The 22585-nt window shown below is 37.0% G+C and overlaps 1 protein-coding gene across 2 annotated transcripts; it reads left to right on the top strand.

The window, feature by feature from the left end:
* The first annotated feature begins 1414 nt into the window (after positions 1-1414).
* On the top strand, positions 1415-21940 carry lyn (LYN proto-oncogene, Src family tyrosine kinase). 2 transcript variants are annotated; one of them, XM_046876355.1, is made up of 13 exons: positions 1415-1786; positions 11666-11760; positions 12376-12430; positions 12518-12623; positions 12920-13018; positions 13321-13424; positions 14066-14215; positions 14324-14476; positions 16431-16613; positions 16841-16917; positions 18339-18492; positions 18664-18795; positions 20166-21940. In XM_046876355.1, the coding sequence occupies exons 2-13, from the start codon at positions 11671-11673 to the stop codon at positions 20366-20368; spliced, it is 1506 nt and encodes a 501-aa protein (XP_046732311.1). In that variant the 5' UTR covers positions 1415-1786; positions 11666-11670; the 3' UTR covers positions 20369-21940. The 2 variants fall into 2 exon arrangements, with proteins under 2 accessions (XP_046732311.1, XP_046732310.1); XM_046876354.1 differs by having other exon boundaries at positions 11666-11808.
* Positions 21941-22585: the final 645 nt, after the last annotated feature.

Here is a 22585-nt window from a genome sequence, read left to right as displayed (position 1 = left end):
TCTCACCTACATCAGTACATGACTTTACTAACACCCTCGTAGATGAAAGAATCTCCACAAAAATATAGAGGAACATCTTCCCAGAAGAGTGGAGCTCATTATAACTGCAAAAAAAAAAAAAAAAAAGTGGGATGTTCATAAAGTGAATACTAATCTTCTGCTCAGGTTTCACACAAACTTATAGTGTATATTATTATGAACAATTAATGGTTTTCCAACAGTCAAAGAACGTGCATAAGGAACTGGTAGCTCCTCGAGGTGTTGGACTCTGAAGCTGGGTCCTTAGCAAGAACTTTAACTTTCTGGTCAACTGTATAAATGAGACATTGGATTTTTAATGGCGTCTGTCAAATGCCATAAATGTAAATCCATATTTTTGCTGCCAACTTTATTTCTTTTTTTTTTTTTAGGTTGATTTCATATTTCTTACTTTGATTTTTTTTTTCATACAAAATAAAATGAAAGCGACGTATAATCGTTCAGCAGGAGTGTGTGTGGGGAGAAATCCACTAACACTTACAGCACAATAGCAACCATTGTTTTAATATCTGATCACATAATTACATAATTACTAAGTTGCATGGGTTTTGAACACGTGCGCTTTGAAAACAGGGTTCCTCAAAGGTTCTTTGGATAGACAGAAGGCCTATTCTTCTACAGCAGCTCAACATTGAACTGCTCCGTTAATACATAATATTTATACATATATATATATATATATATATATATATATATATATATATATGTCCATGTGAGTTTTCTTGATGTTCCTCAGGTGTTCTGCTTGTGCTAAATTGCCTGTAGGTGTGTGAATGAGTATGTGATCATGTGAGAGGTTTCATGTGATGGACTGAAGCACCATCCAGGTGTTGGCTCATGCCCAGGATTCTCAGATACACTCCATGAACTCACCATGACCTTGAGCAGAGTAAAGCTCTTAATGGAAGTTAATAATAATAACAATAATTATTATTATTATTGTAGAATGGAATGTATAAATCTGATTTGCTTCAGAATAATAGATGATGTGTTTTTTATGTTTATGTTAATTTACTTTGAATATATGAATTATTACAGTCTTATAGGCTGGTGATGTTTGGTGTAACACAGGATGTGACTGATGATGAATTACCCAATTAGTTGACCAGTTATTTAATTAATGAATCAGTTAGTTAGTCGGTAAATATGATATATTTATTATAAATAATGTATTAATTAATAAAGGCTTGATTGGGTGGTTGGTTTGTTGGTTGGTAATTTTTGTATTAGTGTGTTGGTTGTTAGATTGGTGATTTATTGGTTGGTTATTTTGTTGATTAGTTTATTGATTGGTTAATTGATTAATTGATTGATTGATTGATTAAACTCTATATATCCACAGCGCCCAAGAATAACAGATTGATGTAATGACTAATCCTGATGACGGACCCGGATGTATTTGTGTTTGTTTTCTAACAGTTTTTATTCCTATTGTGTTATTAGGATAATTATTCCATTAAAAAAAACAAAGAAAGCGCAGAGTTTGGTGTAAGATGATCCCTGGTCAAACACAGTTGTAATCTTTTTAAACACGTGTGTTTTGAGTTTCAGCTCTCGGTCTTTGCTCTTTTATGCAAATATTAAAAAAAAACCCGATGAATTTACCCGGAAGTTGCAGTGTAACAGAAAACAAGCTCGCGCGCTGCAGTTCCTCTTTATCGCTCCGGTGCGGCTGAATGAGGCGCAGCTCCCGAAGCCCTGATCCGCATTTCACTGCGCTGGAACCCGCGATCTGCACACCTCACAGGTACGAGCTCCACCACCACCACCTTTACCTTCATCATCTCCCTATACACTCAGAGATTCATCCTACTTTTCTTATTTCTTCTTCCAGAACTTTTGTTTTTCGTTTGAGCTCAAAGGGCGCGACGCGTTCTGGCGCAAAGTTTTGCGCATTTTCCACTTTTACGCAGAAACTCAGTAAATGACTCATTTATTCAGCGTGAAAAGCGAAAAAGTTGCAATGCGTTCAGGAGAAAAATCAGTTTTATTAAGGGCTCAGAGAAAAGTTTGCAGCTTCTTCTTTCGCCTGATGTCCATAAAAAGGACCTGAGAGTTTTTTTTTATTGTTCAACAGTCTGTGTGTGTGTGTGTGTGTGTGTGTGTGTGTGTGTGTAATTGTTCCATAATGTTTCTCTGCTTCATCTCTAAAAGTAGACACAGTTTCCTCATTTAGATGAAGTGCAACAGTGTATCATTATATTTATTATTATTGTTTATTATAAAGTTTAGATTTCTTTCAACTTTTATTAATTGGTCAGTGTGATTTATTAGGTCTCATGTCAGAAGTGTTTTTTAAGCCTTTGTTCCGTAAATCTAAGTGCAGTTTTATATCAGAAATATTATGCAAATCCGTGTCAATACAGTGACTACTATCCGGTTTTGCTTACATTTATTATTTATTATTGATGTTATTTTCATTCCATATTATGTTCATTTGTTTGTTTCGATCGATTTGCACTCATTCAATGCAAGCGAGCGGCGAAACACACTAATAATATTTATAATAAATTATCATAATTGGATAAAGAATAGTACGAGTTTTATAATCAATTTAATCTAAACTACATTTAAATATTGTAAAGTCTCAGGTTCTGCTTTATAGACCCCACATTCATGACCACAATCATCTTGTAAATGTGATTAAATTACAACATGGGCTTTTCTTTTTTTACTTTAAAGCTTTTTCAGACAGCTTTATTATCAAGATATTAAAAAATAACAGTCCCCCGGCAGAAGGTCTGTCCAAAGACAAAGAGGAGTTCCGAATGAACGTCAGCTATGAGTTTTGTTATTCTGAAGAACATCATCACGAGTGCATTAATGATGTTTGGTAGACACCCATATCCAAAGCCGCTTACATTTATTTCATTTATACATTTGAGCAGTTGAGCAGGTTCGGGGCCTTGCTCAGGGGCCCAGCAGTGGCATCATAGTTGTGATTGGGATTTTAACTCATGACCTTCAGGTCAGAATTTTGGATGATTAATGAGGTTATAGCCTGCTGGAAGTTTCTGAATGACAAAACATCAAAATGTGTGGGTTTTCCATTTTTACAACTCACTTGCTATTAGAGAAAACCCAGAGTAAAACTGATATCTTTTCTCGAGTAGGTGTTCATGTGTGTAGCTGGGATTTGTAACTGGTTCTGTGTAGGTGAAGTTTGTACGCATTGAACAATTCTATTAAAAGTCCATTCCTCATAAGTCTCACAGATGTTGTATGTTTTCAGAATTTATTTCAAATTCATTACATTGAAAAAAGCCGCCGTTCTACTGCACTGTTCATTCACTTTCTTCTGATTGTGTGGATTTATAACACCAGAGTCTCAGTGTTGTAAATGAATGCTTTATAAATGATCTTTAAGCATTGCTGGTTGAGTAATAAACCACTCGCTGTTGTGCCGTTATAGAGAAATAATTGTGTTGGATTTCCTGGAATTTGCACATCGAGCTTGATTAGTTTTAGCACATTTTTATTGCACTGTTTTGCCACTCCAGCTCGCCGTTTCCTCCCCACCCTGTGTGATTAACACACGGAAGCACAGATGCCTCTGTCCTCAAGATCTTCATCCCTGACACTGGAGACTCCTTCCTTTGTGTAAATATTAATTCAACTTTTTTTTCCCGCTGAGCCGATCATGTGACTAACGGAGTTGACGGAGGTCAGCATTAGGAATGGGATTAATATCTCCAGCGTTACAGTAGTGCAACTTTCCAGCGTCTTGCATCATAATTCCAGAGAGGAGCAGTAAAGGTTAGAAGAGTCCACTCGTAGAAACAGCGTTGCTCAAGGGCTTCAGGGATGATGAATAATGCTGGTTTTACAAAATAGTTTCCACTTTTGATAGAATTGTTTAGGGGTTTCTTTCAGACGGACAAAATTCGAAATGAAGATCGGAACGTTTCTTTCTTACCTGCTTTGAATACTGTACTGATCGGTGTGGTTGGAATGTTCAGAGCAGGAAGTCGCCCTGGTGTTTTAGTTTAGTCTAGAATAGACAGAGGGTTTCACTTCCATGAGCTTTCATTTTGTTGTTCCCTTTCTGCATCCCCTAAACTGTTATATATCTTATGTTTTTTTTTTTACCAGTTGCGTTAAAACATCCATGAATCTCAAGAGTTTAATAAGATTTTTTTTGAGGAAGTAAAATGACCTAATGAGCACTTTCATGCTTTTATTAGAACAAGCAGTTTCTCTTTCTTTAAAGAAAAGGTCTATACAGGTTCATCAGTTATATCAACATGAAGCAAAAAAACAGTAGTTTAGATTAGGACATCATTTTCAGATGGTTCTGTCCTTTTCGTCTATAATAGATCATCATGTACTAACAGAGCAGCCGAACTAATCTGACTCAGATCGGACCACTCAGATGTTCAGCAGTTCCACACGTGAGAGCTGAAACTTCCATTAAACCAGTTTCTTCACGAAATTCCTCAAAATGGTTCCTTGTGGGTTTTTTTTTTTTATCAACGGAAGTATTTTTAGGTCGGAAAATGTATTTATTATTTTGAATCTTCTACTTTAGGAAACTCTTAGTTTTTGAGGGGGTTGATTTTCGGTTTCTTAGCTTCCCAAAGGTAAGAACGCTTACGTCTCTACACTTTGGATGTTTGTGATTGTTAATTGTTGGGACACGTACACCAAAACCGATCGTTTAAAAACTCTCGGCTTTTCTTCTCATCACGGTTGTAAAGAGTTCCGGCTGTTCTTTTTTTTTATTTTATTTTTTTTTCTTCCCCCGACTCGTCATTATCACTATTTTATCACTACAGTTGCAAACGACCCAATTAAGATGTAGTTAAGTACGATACTCCGAACAAAACACACTTAAGTAAAACTAAAATGACCGATTTGAAAAAGAACACGAAAAGAAACAGTTACAGTAACGCGAGTAAATGCGATTTGTTACGTTCCACCTCTGCGTTACAGTGACATTACAAAGCCTAAAGGTGTGCGGTACATTGTAGCTCCATCAGCAAATCAAGCTGCAGAACCATGAGGTCAGTCCTAATGTGGCTGAGATAAATGTGTTCGTTGAGAACTGACTGACTTTGTGATGGAATCTACACAGTTTGTGGCTAACACTGCGAACAAGGCTGAAGTATGAGCAACCTCTGTATTTACTGTGGCTCATGTGCAGGCTGCCTCGCTCTGATCACCCCTTCCTGTAAAAAAACCACACTGAAAATGGTCAGAGGAAGAAGTATGCAGCTTCGGTGGCCTGCTACACAGTCATGCGAACTGATCTGGCTGTGCGGCTCGCTACATGCTTCCGGACGACTTTTCTAAAAATACAGTGTCAGTTTTTTACACTGTCCAGCTGATCATTTACCCTTAAATACACAGCAGTTGTACATTCCTCAGGTGTCTATAACATTAACATTATTCAGATCAATAACACTGATGAAATTTAATTTAGGACGAGGACGATGTTAATACGCTTTCGTTTTTTTTTTTTTTGTCTTCACATCATCAAATCAAATCGAATTTATTTGTCACACACACATTCATACAGAATATAGCATGAGGTGAAATGCTTTTTACGACTTTACGACTGTAAGAATATAAAGAAATAAAACAAATAATAATACAAATATAAAGTGTAATAAAAGTTTAAATTGTAACTATAGAGTATAAAAATATATGGATAATAAACAATGATATATATTAATATAGAATTATACAAAAAGAGACGAGTATTGATATGACAGAGATTAAAAAAACATAACACACTCTTTTTTTTTTTTTTTTTTTACATCTTTTTTTTTCTACACTTTGTTTAGAGTCCACTTTTGGCCAGTTCAGTTGATTGAACCTGATTTGGAAGGACACACGTGTCTATATAAGGTCCAAATCATGACAAAGTCTAAGGAACCCATTGTAGAACTCAGAGACTTGATTGTTTCAAGGTGCTGCATTGAAGGTTCCCCAGACCACAGTGGCCTCCAGGACTCTCCAAGAGTTCTTACGAGCAGCACAGAGCATTGGAGGAGAAGGGCATGGGTAAGAAAGGTGACCCTGAACCTCAAGGTCACATTAATTGAGCTCCAGAGATTAAACTTAGAGGAGGTGAGCTATCAGTGTAACCATCTACTGGCCTGGAGCTTTATGAAAACCCTTCCTCAGTACAAATCCATCAACCAATTCATGTGTTGTGGTGATGTGTTGAGGTTCACACAGGAACCGTCAATGCAGCATCTCTGGTTTGATACAACCAAGAGACATGGCTTGTTTTTCTGAACTGATTCGTATTTCAGCTGTTAGACCTGACCCTGTTAGACCTGACTCTGTTAGACCTGACCCTGTTAGACCTGACCATGTTAAACCTGACTCTGTTAGACCTGACCCTGTTAGACCTGACCTTGGCCTTACTCTGTTAGACCTGATTATGTTAGACCTGACCCTGTTAGACCTGACCTTGGCCTTACTCTGTTAGACCTGATTATGTTAGACCTGATTATGTTAGACCTGACCCAGTTTTCACTTTTATAATTTAATAATATGGATGAGTTAAGAGTGGAGGAAACAACGTCACTGGTTGCTAAGCGACATACGATTTGAATATAAATACCTGTAAACGACTGTAAACGATGAAGGGACGCGCCGTTAGGAGCCAAATCGACCCCTACCATAAAACTGCCCCAACCTGAAACCATTAAAAACAAAGTCAGCCATTTAAAAAACAGCTGAGAAATAAAAAGGTTTCACACCATCAGCCACAATGTTACAGGAAATAGTTCAGACCGGTGACATTATTTTTAAGACGAACACTGAGGATTCTCTAACAGTCCTTTCCAATAGAAAGAATAATCAGATGTTGAAGTTTGATTGTTGTTAGTCACAAAATATAAATGAAAAAGGATTTTTTTGTTTTTCTTCAAGTTAATTTGGTTGCAGCATACAAACGTATTACATGAGACATGACACACACACACACACACACACACACACATATACACACACACACACACACAAACACACACTTATATACACATCTGTATTACCCAAATGGGGTCTAGCAAAAGTAAACTATGTAATTAAAATGTTTAATTTATTTAATTTAATTGATTTATTTTGTGCCAATTTAATTGATTACTCAATTTAATCAATATAAAATTGCAATTTTATTACATTAATACATTTGATTTATTCTTTAAAATTTTAATATATTTTATTAAAACCAAGAAGACATTTCGTATATAAAATTAATTCAAAAATGTAAATTGTTGATGTTCACAAATGTAAAAAATAATCGACTGCTTTAATAAAAAAAAACGACAAGCGGTTTAATGTTTTGCATTTCTTTCCCCAACTGTGTCGAAATTTTACTGAACCGTGACTTAAAATCTGTGAATTTTGTCCAGCGCTACAACACAAACACATAATACAAACACAAAACACCGCTCAGGAATTTTTAAAACGGTTTTTACGTTGAAAAACTTTCCAGCGAAGACTTTACGACTCATGAAAATGTAGAAACGAAGAAACCATAAGGTGATGAAGAAGTCCATGGAGCATAAACGTGACGGCGAAACGTGACACGACGAGTGCTGGGAGAGAAAAAGGTGTGAGGGATTATAGACGTGATGGTCAGGGACTGATGGGAATTGATGGGAATTCCAGTGCCATATTCCTGAGAGATAAGGAGTCAATGTGTGCTGAGAAAATATACGTCTTTTCCAGGCATCCGATTTTATTGCTGTAGAATTTCTCTGCTTGACTTCTAACACAATTCTACTGAATTGTATTTTATTATAAGAAAATCTTTTTATAGAAATGAGAACATGAAAACTGTGTGGTTTTGTTTGTAATCGTTCCTTAGCACGTGTGTGATGTGATACAGGTTTTGTTTGGGGGGTATTTTATACTTGTTATTGTGTAGATTTGTGTTACATTGACTAGCAGACCATTTTGCACATTTTAATTGGGGTCTTGCTGAAGACTTCCTTCTGTTTGATGTGTGTTTGCTCGCTATAAGAAAGTGGCTGAACCTCACACAGCTGTGACATGACGCAGATCCTTTGTAAAGGAAGTGGTCGTGTTCAGAAAGGTTGCTCTGACGAGTGAGAACATTGATTACTCTGTTTACACTTAATAACGATGCTTTGGACCTGATTAGCTTCGGGCGAAGTGCGCTAGCCACAGCTAGCTAGTTTTATTGAGTGATACAGACATCTCAAAGAAAACTCTACAAAACCCTACAATACGTCGCTTTGGTGAAAAATGTTGTTGATGTTATTGAATAAATCGAGAGTATGACGTCTGGTTGCTTTGTAGAATCAGCATACACACATGAATTACAGTAGACAGAGCGGCTAGTTTTTGTCTGGTGTGTGTTTAAGCACAGCTGGTCATGATGACTTTTTCATGCGAGTGCGAAACTAAGGGAATAAAGTTTCACTTCAGTGCGCTTTTGTTTCGCTTCTATTCAAATTCTCACATATTGTCATATTTTTAGCAGGAAAATTGACAAACTCTTATTTTGTCAGTGGTAACACTGATAAGTGCAATAATAACAACAACAACAACAACAACAAATAATAATAATAAGAACCCCTGCAGTCCATGACTTGAGTCTAATGCGAGTTAGCAGCAAAAAATAAATCTCCTGTTATAATGTCATTTACAGAGGTGTCAAAAATCCACACATCCTTCACTCTGTAGAAGTGCAGATGCTGATGTTTTAAAGATTCTGGTAAAATTTAAAGTTCTGACTGCACTTTTTCACCCAAGTTAAAGTAAAGAAGTTTGAGCTCTGAGATGTTCTTCAGTAAAAAGTCACCATTATTACTTCCTGTTTTAGTGTCACGCTGTAACTGAACCTCACGTCATATTAATACAAAAGAATTTCAAATGTTGTCTAATGAATGTGACTGAAGATCCACCATATAGAACACAAGCAGAGAAAAGATGATGATGATGATCAGGAACGTCTCTGTTCTCAGTCATGGTCTTATCACTGACTCCCTCTGTCTTATCCACGTTAACCCCAGACTTCTTACTGCCTTCTGCCTGCTCATTGTGAGCTTCATAATCTAGTCTACGTCTAAAGTGCAGATATTTGTGTAAAAAATGCAATTGTGTAAAAAAGTTGAAAAAATGAATAGTGAAATGAAATACTGATACCAGAAAAATCTACTTAAGTGCAGTAACTTTCTCTCAGGTCGTTCACGGTAATGAGAGAAATCACAAATTCAGAGTTTAGACAGTGAGCGTACGCAGTTTGAGCTCTCGAGTTTGTTCTCTGACCATCAATCGACCAGTGCAGTAGTTTTTTTCACCCACGCTTGTAAAGAGTTGTTTCCTGTCCAGACGATCTTTTTTGACACGTGATTTTCAAGCGCGTGTGCAAATGAACTCGTTTTTTTCACACCATTTTGTCAGCGAGTGAAAATCAAGACAGCTGCAAACGACTGTCTGTCTGTCACCAGTCGAGTCACTGCGATTTCCTCGAGAACTTTAACCCAAGCTCTCGATCGCATCTGCGTCAAACCCCTTCTGCACGATTGACTGGCAGATAACTGCAGTGCTACAGGTGTTCCTTGAGAAGTGGTCGATGAGTGTAGAAGTGAAGGGAGTTGAAGTTTAAGCTTTCTTGCAGTACAATCATGAGGTTTGACCATGAAGTGTAAGTCAGAGTCAATCATCTACACATCATAATCTGTAGTTTGACCTTCTCCTGCTCTGAGAAGCTTAAAGGAAGAAATCTGAGTTGAACTGCATTTGAGATCCTTGAGAGTAATTTTTTTCCCCCTGAAAGGAGGAAGTGTGTAAAATTACTGTTTAACACCACATACTCATTATTGTATGTTTAGACATGGTAGACATCACCTAACCTGCTTTCTCCTGGCTCGTATTCGTTACTGATTAAGCTCCTATTAATTGATAAACAGAGCAGGGGATTTCTAAGGTTTTTTGAAAGAAGATTTCCTGAAAGTGCATTCCAGCGTGTCGGTATTTTATTGTTATATGGACATTAGGACTGGACTACAGCGCTAACTATCACTCACTCGCTAACTATCACTCACTCGCTAACTATCACTCACTCGCTAACTATCACTCACTCGCTAACTATCAGCTCCTAGTTTTATAACCATAATGACTGTATAAGACTGTAGAAAGAACATTACTTATAATCTTATGCTCCAGTGCTCATGTTAGTTCTCACTCTCCAGTGTTCTGTATTGTTGAAAGATTTATGATCAAACTTTTGATGTCACCCAAATGAGGATGAGGTTTCCCTTTTGAGTCTGGTTCCTCTCAAGGTTTCTTCCTCATAACATCTAAGGGAGTTTTTCCTTCACCACAGTCACCACGGCTGCTCATCAGGGATAAACACACACCGTTCACCTTCACTGTTGATTTCTGTAAAGCTGCTTTGAGACAATGTCTGTTGTGAAAAGCGTTATAGAAATAAACTTGACTTGACTTGACTTGACTCACGTGTACTGCTTTTCCCTGCATTGGCTTTTTGTTTGTTTATTTATTTATTTCACAGTGAATATTAATGCAATTAACGCAACCAAATATCCACGACACTCAAGCGTCATCGAATGAACCTGAGTATTTCTGCCCAGACGTTATCACCCGAACCTGTTGTGTGTGTGTGTGTGTGTGTGTGTCATCTGTAAATACAGTGTGTGTGTGTGTGGTGTAAACACAGCGACAGAGCAGTGTATCTATTTTCATCACATTTATTAGTGAAAAGAGAGAACAGCATTTAGAGGAAGTGTGAAGTGATTTTATATCATCGATCGATGAATGATATTTCTGTCTGATGATATAAGTGAAGACGTCTGGAGTTTTGTAGCCGACAGTTTATAATTAAATCACATTCAGAGACAAAAACCGTGTTGTTAAATTATATAAATATTATAAATGTGTTTCCAGGAATCAGGTATTAATGGAGAAATAATGGTATAAATGTATGATCTAGTACGACATAAGGAAGAGTTCCTCCACCATGAATCACGTTTCCACACTGTCACCTTCAATATAGTCTCCTTGCACAGTAATACAGCGCTCCCCAGCGTTCTTCTGGAACGTGTCCTGGAAGTCTTCTTTTCGGAGCGTGTCAAGGAAGGCGAGTAGTGTGGGTGAGGAAGTGAGATCATGTGAATTGTCTCCGACCATCACCCTGCACGAGTTGGCGAATGGTTTCGTCATTGTTGGGGGTCGAGCTCGAAACACCTCAAACGACTCATCGCCGTACGTCAAACATACCTCACTAGTCATATCTGTTTATCAAACAGCAGTTCAAAGATGCTACCGTTTATCTTTAGTATGAATTTTATTACGGGTAGACGGGGCGTCGGTTTACCTCAGGACACACACACACACACACACACACACACACGCTAATTTTCTGTGTCCTTGGTCAGTTTTTTGTTAAAGCTGTGTACAGTATATACAAATCATATATGCGACTTGTAGAAAATGCTGAACTGGTATCTAAAGGCTTCATGTTACTCTTCACTACAAAACCTAAGAAGTAAACTAATGATGTATAAACTGGCAGATCATAGTATCATGTAAATATTGTGTTTGTCTACAGTGTCACTTCAAGGTGTGTGTCCTGACTGCTCTCTTTCTTTCTCTCTCTCTCTTGTGGTTTTCCTGACAGAAATCATGGGTTGTAAAAAATCCAAGCTGGACAATGAGCAGAGTGGAGGTGCGTTTGGTGTGAAGAAGCGCGAGCCTGTGCAGCCTGAAAAAACGGTATATGTGAGAGATCCAACCTCCTCCTCCTCTAAACCCCGCACTACAGTAAGTAGTGAGTCAGGACGGGGAAAGTCTCCTCACTATGACTGACACTTCTAATCAGTCTTATGAATGTCACAGGAATGAGTGTGAAAATATTGTTAGTGATAATATCAATGAGAGCCGAGCAAATATTTCTCTGTAGGGGAGCCTCCAGTCTTTCAGGAACTTCACACTTGGTCATCCTGACAGAAAAATCCCATACTGTAGCTTTTTTTATGTGATCATATCGTTTTTGTGCGAAAGCTGTTTGCATGCTACAATAAACGTGATGTGAAAACCTGTAAACATTACCTTAAAAATATCAATTCACCGCCGAAATACAGCACAAAAAGCATCAATACATGTGAAAAGACTTGATAACCATCACAGAGCTCTTAGCACTAAGCTAGCATTAGCTATTATCAGCTAATGTGTGCTAGTACCGGCTATCAAGCATGCTAGACTAGATTTAGTGAAATAAATTGTTATAAAAATTGCTGTTCGACTCAAGTCGAAAAACTCTCGTTTTTCTTCCCCCAAAGCTCCGTCATTTCGCACTCACTCTTTCATTCTTGCTTTTTCCGATTGCAGAATAGTTCTCCTCCATCAGGACTCCTACCCGGACAGAGATTCCAGCAGATGGAAGGTTTGACATGCAAGTTATTGATTAATATTTTTTACCTTCTCTCTATATACAGAATATAAACTAAACCGGTTTTCTTTTCTCCCAAAGAGCAACATGATTCCGGCAAAATCGTCGTCGCTCTGTACCCGTACGAAGCCATCCATCCGGACGATCTGGGATTTAAAAAAGGGGAACAAATGAAGGTTCTTGAAGAGTAAGCATACAGCGAGGCCTCCTGAAGTTTTATTAAGTAAAACGTCTTCTGAAATGTCTAACCGTACCAGAGTTTACAATGAACATCATGATTTATAGCACATTACTAGTGAATTCTTGACTCTGATTGGGCAGAAGGTCTTGATTGACTTTTTCTTGTTTATGGTGTGTGTATATTTTCTGGTAAGAACTCGGTCAAGATTTTCTGCAAGAAGAAGTTTATTTAACACGGATAGGAGGCGTCTCCAGCATCAGCACTTTTTTACAATGATTTTTATTGTTTCTGTTGTTGTGCAGACATGGCGAATGGTGGAAAGCCAAATCTCTGAGCACAAGGAAAGAAGGCTTTATCCCGTCCAATTACGTCGCCCAGGCAAACACCATGGAGACGGAGGAGTGAGTGCTGTAATACGTTTACTTTCATCCTGAGGGTGTATAAATTGCCCATTTCATCAGGCACATGGGCGTCTATTACATAAAGCACTCGTAGCCTAGCATTGTAGGTATATGCTAATAACACATGCACATCCCGTGCCTGACAAAAAGGGCTACGGTTTGGTTGTTGTTTAGTTCCATGTAAAACCCACCAGCTGAGGTTGTCCTGTAACAGAAAAGGTTTAAAAGTAGATCGTGTTTTCAAGCAAAGATTAGCTTTTCTTTTCAAATCCATCTCTTTTACATAAAACTCTGCTTTTCAGATGGTTTTTCAAAGAAATCACCAGAAAGGATGCAGAAAGACAACTTCTAGCCCCCGCTAACAAACCTGGTTCCTACCTCATCCGAGAGAGCGAGACGTCCAAAGGTGAATGGAGTTTTGCTAAACTGTCTTGAGCTGTTTATACGCAACATGGATGAATAGATCACTTTTTTATAATGTATTAAAAGTATAAAGCCCAAAGAATTTTAAATATTGACAAGCTAGCTCCCGATGCTAAGCTTGGTGATATAGCAGGTGGTTTCTATGTCAATGTGGAGTGATACTAAGGTCTAATGTTTAAGAAAATGAGCTGAAATGGTCAGAAATATCTACATTTCTCTCAAAATTTTTACATTTACACTTTTCACATTTAATTATATGTATTTTCATTTGAGCTCTAAGTATAAGGTTGATTATTATCGAGCCTTAGTATTTAGCTCTCTAGTACCAAACAATGTAAAGATCTGGTTCTAAATGAACTATCAGTAACATTAACATTTTTCTCAGATATGTTGGAAATTTGTTGATAAAATTCTCCAAATTGTTAAAAATCACACTGTTGATCAAAAATAACACTTAGCATAAAGTGTACTGAAAGAGCATGACATTTGTGTGCTAATATTCCCTTAACCACAGTAACCACAAACTGGCTTTAGCCTAGCATAACCTGCTGAATTTCATTTACATTGTTTTAGTAGATGATAAAGAAACAGACAACACTTTCTGACATTCCTTTTTTTCTGCAGGAAGTTACTCGCTGTCCATCCGAGACGTGGGTCCTCAGGGTACAGACATTGTAAAACATTACAAAATCCGGAGTCTGGACAACGGTGGCTACTATATATCCCCCAAAATCACCTTCCCGGATATTGTGAAAATGATTCATCATTACCACAGTAGGTATCGAGTCAACGAACCGGCTTTGATGTATAAAAAAGCAGACTCGACTTGACCCAACGTTACACTTCCCTTTTTTAATTGTGTTGATGTGCTTTTTGACACAGAGCAATCAGATGGACTGTGTCGTAAACTCGAGAAGCCGTGTGAGAAGCCGAAAGCACAGAAACCATGGGATAAGGATGCATGGGAGATCTCGAAAGAGTCCATCAAGATGGTGAAGAAGCTCGGAGCTGGGCAGTTCGGAGAGGTGTGGATGGGTGAGTTGAGGATTTTCACTTCAAAAATTCAATTCGATTGATGATTAGATCTGGTGCGAGTTAATCCAGCAATCCGGAAGAAATCCTCTTTGTTTGGAGAACTGGTATTAGCTTGAGCACCTGCCTCCGGTGGCACTTATCAGTCCGATCGAAGAGGGAAGCTGCAGTGTGGTTAGCGCTGGATTTGCATTTGCGTTTATTTTTCCATTATTATTCGCTCAGCTTCTACCCTCTTGGCAGGAACAATGTATTGCAGGAAGCGGTCGACTTTGCAAATATACAAATGCAACTCAAGGCCTCAAGATGTTTCCTCATGACATGTGCTACCGGTACAGCGCCAAATCTAAAACCTGCAGGTGGCTGAATTGATAGATCTGCTTCCTGCAATCGTCTCCTCATGGTGCATGGGCCCCTGTTCATTTGCCCTCAAATTAGTCTATGTAGGGAAGACATTAGCAGCTCTGTATATTAATCTCTTATGTAAACAGTCCCATTTTTACTGCTATGCTAGCTGAACAGGCTAATCACCTATTCTTAGTTCTCAGATGTATTCAGTTGACTGGATGATACTTTAATTGTAATTGAACACTTGGTCCTGATACCAAAGGGAACCTGAACAGCATGTGGGTGGAGCTGGAGATAATGCTAATCGATCATAGTCATCACAGAATCACTGTAGTGTAGTGAATATTGTTATAGTTGATTCTTTTCTGATTTATTTCTACTTATTAACCCACAGTAACATTTTTTCTTGTTGCTTGATATTGCTGTTCGGGCAAAAGTCTCCTAAAATCCAACAAATAGAGTATTAGCACTTTTCTCTTCATTTAGGTCGGCTGCAGTGTTTCATGCTAAAGCTACAAATCAATGCTAATTTCTATCCAGAATAAATATATATATATATATATATATATATATATATATATTATATATATATTAATAACATCAGCCTTTTTTTATTCCTTGATTTATAATCTAACCTAACCTCTGACTTTCACTTCTTAATACAGTAATCCCCCGTTTATCACGTTCTGTGGTTATGTTCCAAAACCGCCCGCGATAAACGAAAAACCGAGATAAACGGACGCCACCACAAAAAATGCTATTTTATATATACAGTACTGTACTGTATTAATGTTTAACTTTGTTTTATTAGGAATAATTATATTTTTAGGAATAAATCTAATTATTTCAACATAAAACTCCATAAAAAACAATCACCTATACGTTTTTTTGGTCTGTGAGAGGCCGAGAAAATCAGAGAAACTAATTAGTTATGTGGCAAATGCCATTCCGCGATAAACCGGAGTGCCAGATTCGTAAAGCGGATTACTGTATTTAGGAATTCAATTCTGCCACAATGTTCCGAGAAAATGCAAAAGTATCTAGATAGCTATCTAATTTAGTCCTAGCGTAATGTGGAGTCATTTTACAAATTCATGTATTTAACTGTAATAAAATAACTATTCCGCTTTTCAAGAATATTAATTCTTGTAATTATGGTGGTAATATGACTTTAGTCACTGAACAGTGTACTATTAGATTTGCAACAGACTCGAATCGTATGCTAGCTGGAGACTCCAGTTTTTCAGAAGTATAGGAACAGAAGCATGGTGGAGGGGGTCGTGTTGACCAGAACATTCTGAGCGATGACAACACTCATAAAACATACTATATCTCTCTACATTAACCTGCCAGGATTGAGAAATAAGGGAGTGTATGAGTGTATGAGTGTGTGTGTGTGTGTGTGTGTGTGTGTGTGTGTCTGTCTGTCTACTTACATGATGAACTCAAATCAAGACTAAGAAGTAAACTCACTGAAAGAGAAAAGCTCATTTATGCACTCAGTTGTGATTGGTGGGAATTCCCCAGCCTCTTTTTTTCGTCTAAAACCAAACGAAAGAGTGACCCTGAGCGGAGAAAGTGACCTTTGGGAACCCTCATGTTTTCACAGCGTATTACAACAACAGCACGAAGGTGGCGGTGAAGACGCTGAAGCCTGGCACCATGTCAGTCGAGGCTTTTCTGGAGGAAGCGAACTTGATGAAGACGCTTCAGCACGACCGGCTCGTCCGTCTGTACGCCGTCGTCACCAAAATCGAACCCATCTACATCATCACCGAGTTCATGGCTAATGGTAGTTTTAAATAAACACACACCCACACACACACACACACACACACACACACACACACACACACACACACACACACACACACACTTTCATTTAATCAGATATAAAATAATGTCCTAAATCCTGAATAATGTACAGTTTCCATTGTTTATAAAAAATAAATAAAAATGATAATGATAATATGATGTTAAAAATCTGTGTAATAGTTTTTGTGCTTCTTCTCTTTCCAGGCAGTTTGTTGGATTTCCTGAAAAGCAGCTCCGGCTCCAGTTTACAGCTTCCCAAACTGATCGATTTCTCCGCCCAGGTAAAAAATAAATAAAAATGCTTTCTGGAACATATATATTTTGGGTCTTCTTCCTCTTTCACCATGCCATGTCGTAACACCGGGCAGCTTGGGCGTGTTTGTGTGCAGTATCTGGAAACGCTGATGTCACTCTTTCCATTAAAAAAAGAGGAAGCAGAACTTTGGTGTGAAGTCTGTCAGTCGCAAATGACCAGAGAAAGTGTTTGCTGAAGAAAAGAAACGTTCGAGCAGTTCAAGCACTCGGCTTTCTGAAGACCGGGTTTTAATTTGTTAATTAAAGAACTTGAAGAATCGTTTGAGTCAGTAGAACGGACGGATTTTTAATAAGAAGGAAAGGAAACGAAAGCAGGAACGATCCTTTGAGTTCAATTTCACTTTCGGATTTCTCTAAAATCTGCTCAAGGTTGCTTTTTGTGAAACCGAGCTTTCGACATGCACATCCCGTTTCTGAGCGGGAACGTGGACACGCTGAAGGAGAAGAGAAACTTTTTTTTCTGTCTCTGTCCAGACAAGACCGCATTAACTCAGCTCAAATAATGCAGTGCGGTTAGATTTTATCAGAGTATAGAAACTCAACATGCTTCAACATGCCGAGATCAGCGCTTTCCACAGGACATCTATTCACATATTCAAAGAGGAACAATCTATTAGTAGAGTCCATTCCAGTCTCAAGTCTTTATGCTTTTTAAACAGTTTTGGGCTTTGAACTTACAACCTTCTGATGTGTAGCACAATTTTTTTTTTTTATCCATTTATAGGTACATTTACCTGCAACATGAGGAAAAAGTTCCTAATTAACCAGAATAATTAATTACATAACACACGCATTACATAATCAATACACTATTTTAAAAATCTGCCATGTAAGATACCATCTTAGAGAAGAGAAGAAACCTCATTCTTGAGGTTTGTTCAGAAATTTGACACTTTATTTTAGTGTTGAACAGTAATGAAGTGTAACTCGTTATTGTACTTTAGTGTTTTTTTTGCGTTTCTGTACTTTACTGAAGTTTTTCCACTTGGGGAGATTTTTACCGAAACTTCACTACATTCTAATATTTTACTTCTTACTCAACTACATTTCACGAAATCAGTCGTTTCTTTTTATTCATGAGGATTAAAATGTAACCGGTGAAACACACAGCGAGTCACCAATCAGGATCGAGCGCACGCTCTGTTTTACACGTGTTCTGATCGACGCTCGGTGTATCTACTGATCACCAACAGTTCAGCATCTGTTCAACATCAAGCAGAACATTTAGAGAGGAATAAATGATGAAGAAACTCCTAGTTAAAAAGGTTTTGGGTTCATGATCATTGTAGAAATGAATCAGTGTTTAAGTCTTTAATATCACTCTATTAATAGATCAGTGTGCTGAGAGTCACATTCGAGTCTTTTCACATAATGATTGTGTGTGCAGATTGCAGAAGGTATGGCCTACATCGAGAAGAAGAATTACATCCATCGAGACCTCAGAGCTGCCAATGTGCTGGTGTCTGAGAGCCTGCTGTGTAAAATCGCAGACTTCGGCTTGGCCAGAGTTATCGAGGACGACCAGTACACAGCCAGAGAAGGTGTGTGTGTGTGTGTGTGTGTGTGTGTGTGTGTGTGTGTAAAGGAAAGGTCACAAGACACTTGTGTGTATGAAAGGTTTCAGAGGTCGTTCTCAGCCTGAGAGTTTTTTCTTTTCCTCTTTTTTTTTTTTTTTTTTGAGTGTTTCATGTTTTGTAAAACGTGTCTTACAGGAGCAAAGTTCCCCATCAAGTGGACGGCCCCGGAGGCTATAAATTACGGCTCTTTCACCATTAAGTCTGACATGTGGTCCTTTGGGATTCTCATCTATGAAATTATCACCTACGGGAAAATCCCTTATCCAGGTAATGAATGAGTTTTTTGTTTGTGAATCACTGACTTAATATTGTGACCTCAGTATTGACAAAAGGGAAGTTATGCTTGTGATGCAACATCGCCCTCTGCTGGACAAGAGCAGCATCTAATGAGTAAAAGTTCTCAGACTTTTTTGAAAGCTGAAGCGATTTTATGTCAGTCATGATGAGATTCAGCGATTCGCATCGGCATAAACGTTTAATTATTTGATGAAATTGTAAACATTGGCATTGGCGATGCATCATTTTAACATATTTGCATCAGTAAAAAACTATTTATTTATAAATAATTATTAGTGGATGCGCTAAAAATGTAATATTTAAAAAGTTACCAGTATTTGATATGTAGATCGATTTCTTGTCGCTAAACTGTCTCTCGAGCACGTTCTCTTACGTGAATATGACGTATCACAACACTGTGGAGGCCGAGGCGTGTGCTGAGAGTCACGTAGAATACAGATTAACCTGGCAGAGGTAGAGCTGCATCTTCCTGCACACAGAACAGGAAAAGATGTTTTATTTCATTCTTTTTTTTGCACTACAAAGGCATGTGTTTAAGGGGCTGTGCGTTAGAAGTCAGAAGGTACTTAAATGTATTGATGATTTGCTGTCAGTCGGAACCATAGAATTAAAAGTGAACTTTCTGTGCTGTATTGAATTCCGTTGAATTGAATTGAAATCCGATCGCACTCTGCCGTAATACGGGTGAATCGTACCGCATCGGTAGCTGCTTCATATGTATCGTTAATGGATCGTATCGTCGGCTACGCTTAGAGTTGCGAATTGCATCGGCCTCAGTTATGGAGGTGTACATCCCTAATGAGTGTAGAATTCTCATGACCATGAAAACTATAATGTTAGATTCATATGAGAACTTTTTGAACATATGGCAACACCGTTCTTGAATCTATTACAAAATTTTTATTTAAAAAAAGTGACAAATTTTCATCTTACTATTGAGTTTGTGCTTATTGCTCTGTTCTGCCCCCTAGTGGAAAACATAGGTATATTAAATCAAATAAAAAAATTACTCCATTCAATGACACGGTATGATTTACCAAAAGAAGTCAGATGACCACTTTATATGATCATATTTTGCAAGATCTTGCACTTCTTGGAAGCCCTGTAGAGTTGCTGTATGAGGCTGAATACGTGGCTGTATATATGTATAGTTTCCTGACTTGTACTCCAAATTGTTAATTAAAAACGCATATATCGGGATAATTTATGTCCTGAATACAATATATAAGAAATAAATAAATGACATTCAGATAAACTCAAAAGGGATGCCAGAAAACCCAGATCACAAATTTGATCGCAAATTGCTTCCATTTCCACAACATTTTATATTCTCTCTTTAGGAATGAGCAACAGTGAAGTCATGACGTCTGTGCAGCGTGGCTACCGCATGCCCCGGCCTGAAAACTGTCCCACCGAACTGTATGAAATCATGAACACCTGCTGGAAAAATAAACCCGAAGACCGACCCACCTTTGACTACATGCAGAGCGTGCTGGACGACTTCTACACGGCCACCGAGGGCCAGTACCAGCAGCAGCCATGAGCCACGTCCCTGCGCTTCCCGTGTGCGCCGACTGCACCCACATTATTTATACTGCTAGTAGCCATGCACTGGGAAGAAATCATGTATACATGTAAATAGGGATCTTTTTATTGTTTTTGCGTCCACCAACTTGCTTACGTTTCAGCAAGATGAATCTGCTTCTTCAAATTGAAGTTTTATGTGCTTGCCTGTAAAAATGGAGGACTGTTGTTTAAAGGAATATTTGTATTAATTATGAATAATTACACATAAAGAAAACCAGCATTTGTGATACTTTTGTGATACTATAATCCAGTGTTGCTTCATTAACCAGAATTATGATTGCAAATTGTATTATGGACTTCATTACTATTCATTTTCAATCTATTTACTCAATACAGTGCATAACTGGTCTTTGGGTATCAATAATAATGCTAATGATTAATGTGTGTGAAACTGTAGCTGCGAGTGACATCATTCGACTCCTAATGTTTTTACTTTACATTTTTCTTCTCCTGTTTAGTAGGCAATACTGTATATATATATATATATATATATATATATATATATATATATATATATATATATATATATATATATATATATATATATATATATATATATAATTTGTCACTCTGTTAAAATAGAGCGGTCACAGCATCGACACGTGACTTCCATCCCTTATGACATTTATGTATTACTCATTTATGTTCATTTATGTATTGGAAATATAAGAAAAACCCACATCCCTAATGATCAGAATATTTTTATCCAGTTTAGATCCAAAAAAACGGAAATTTCTCAAATGAGTCACATGATGAAATTGACTCCCTGCAACAGGATGGAATTCCCAACACTACCTGCTACACAATCCCATGTTCCAGTACGTGTGTATTTAACCTGATGACTGATCCATTTCCCTTCACTTACCATCTAATTTGGAAGATTAATTTATTCTCGAGTTATAAATGAAAGAAGAGAGATGGAGTCGAATAACTGTTCAGCTCAGCAGTAAAACTAAACCAGGATGTGATCTGATCCTACTTCATTTCAATATCAGTATCAATACAATAATAAATCACTTGTAAATGTTAAATTATAAATATTTATCATACATAATCTATACAGCAGTGGCCATGGTTCCACATCTCAGCTGAGCTTTCTGGGTTTTTATAAACGTATAAATGTATTACAACATTATTCGCTTTTAAAAACTCTACTTATTGTATTATCTTCAAGGGAAAGTGTAAAGTGTGTAATATAAAGTACATGGTTTTAGATGCACTGAGGTTTGAGCCGAATCACAGGGACACATGGGTCCTGCAATAACAGTGAAAATATCAACTTTTGAAGGACGACAGATGATCAAGTTGTAATCCTGATATTGAATTCACTGCAGGTGCTGTGTTGTTGTTGTTGTTGTTGTTGTTGTTCAGTTGTGATTCAATCTTCTTCTTTGCCAAGTTTAAATATTGTTTATAAGATTGTTTGCTGTACATACATTCACCTTGTATAATAATGACACCTTTGCCTGCTGTTTTAATATGAATGCAATGTAAATTTCAAACTTTTTAAAATAAACTTTAAAATGTGTATCTGAGTGCAGTAATAATATCTGATTTATTCGCTGATAGAAGAAACAAACACTGACATTTAATAATAATAAAAATAGTTTTAAAAATTATTCATGCAGAATTTTTATTTCTAAATGCAAACTTAACATGTAATGAAAATAATGATTTATTATTTACAATAAATAATTATGAATACAAATACATGAATATTGCAAGTAAACACTAAATATATAATTTTTTTAATATTTTATGTGATCTAATTTGATTTCACGTGAACTGTTTTTACCATTTGTGTATGGAACGTGTAAAACAAATAAACTTAAAGAAAAAAAATATTCTACATAGAAATTTCTTAAGTTTAATGATTAGCACAGCAGTTATATATATATATATATATATATATATATATACATTTATTTGTTCATATTTATAGCTATATACATATATACTAGACATAAAAATCATAGGTTAATAAATAAAATGATTTATAAAATGAAATGAATCAATAGCTGACTATTAAATGTAGGAATTTATAATTACTTTATTAATTAAATAACTGCAAGCTACAATTAAACAAATAATGTTATTTATAATAATTGTACAAATATATACGTTAATATTTGTAATGTAATAATGTTTTCATTAATAATGATTAATAATGTAA

Source organism: Silurus meridionalis, chromosome 20 (assembly GCF_014805685.1).
Source record: "Silurus meridionalis isolate SWU-2019-XX chromosome 20, ASM1480568v1, whole genome shotgun sequence".
NCBI lineage: Eukaryota > Metazoa > Chordata > Actinopteri > Siluriformes > Siluridae > Silurus > Silurus meridionalis.
This window is presented reverse-complemented; position numbering and strand designations above follow the sequence as displayed.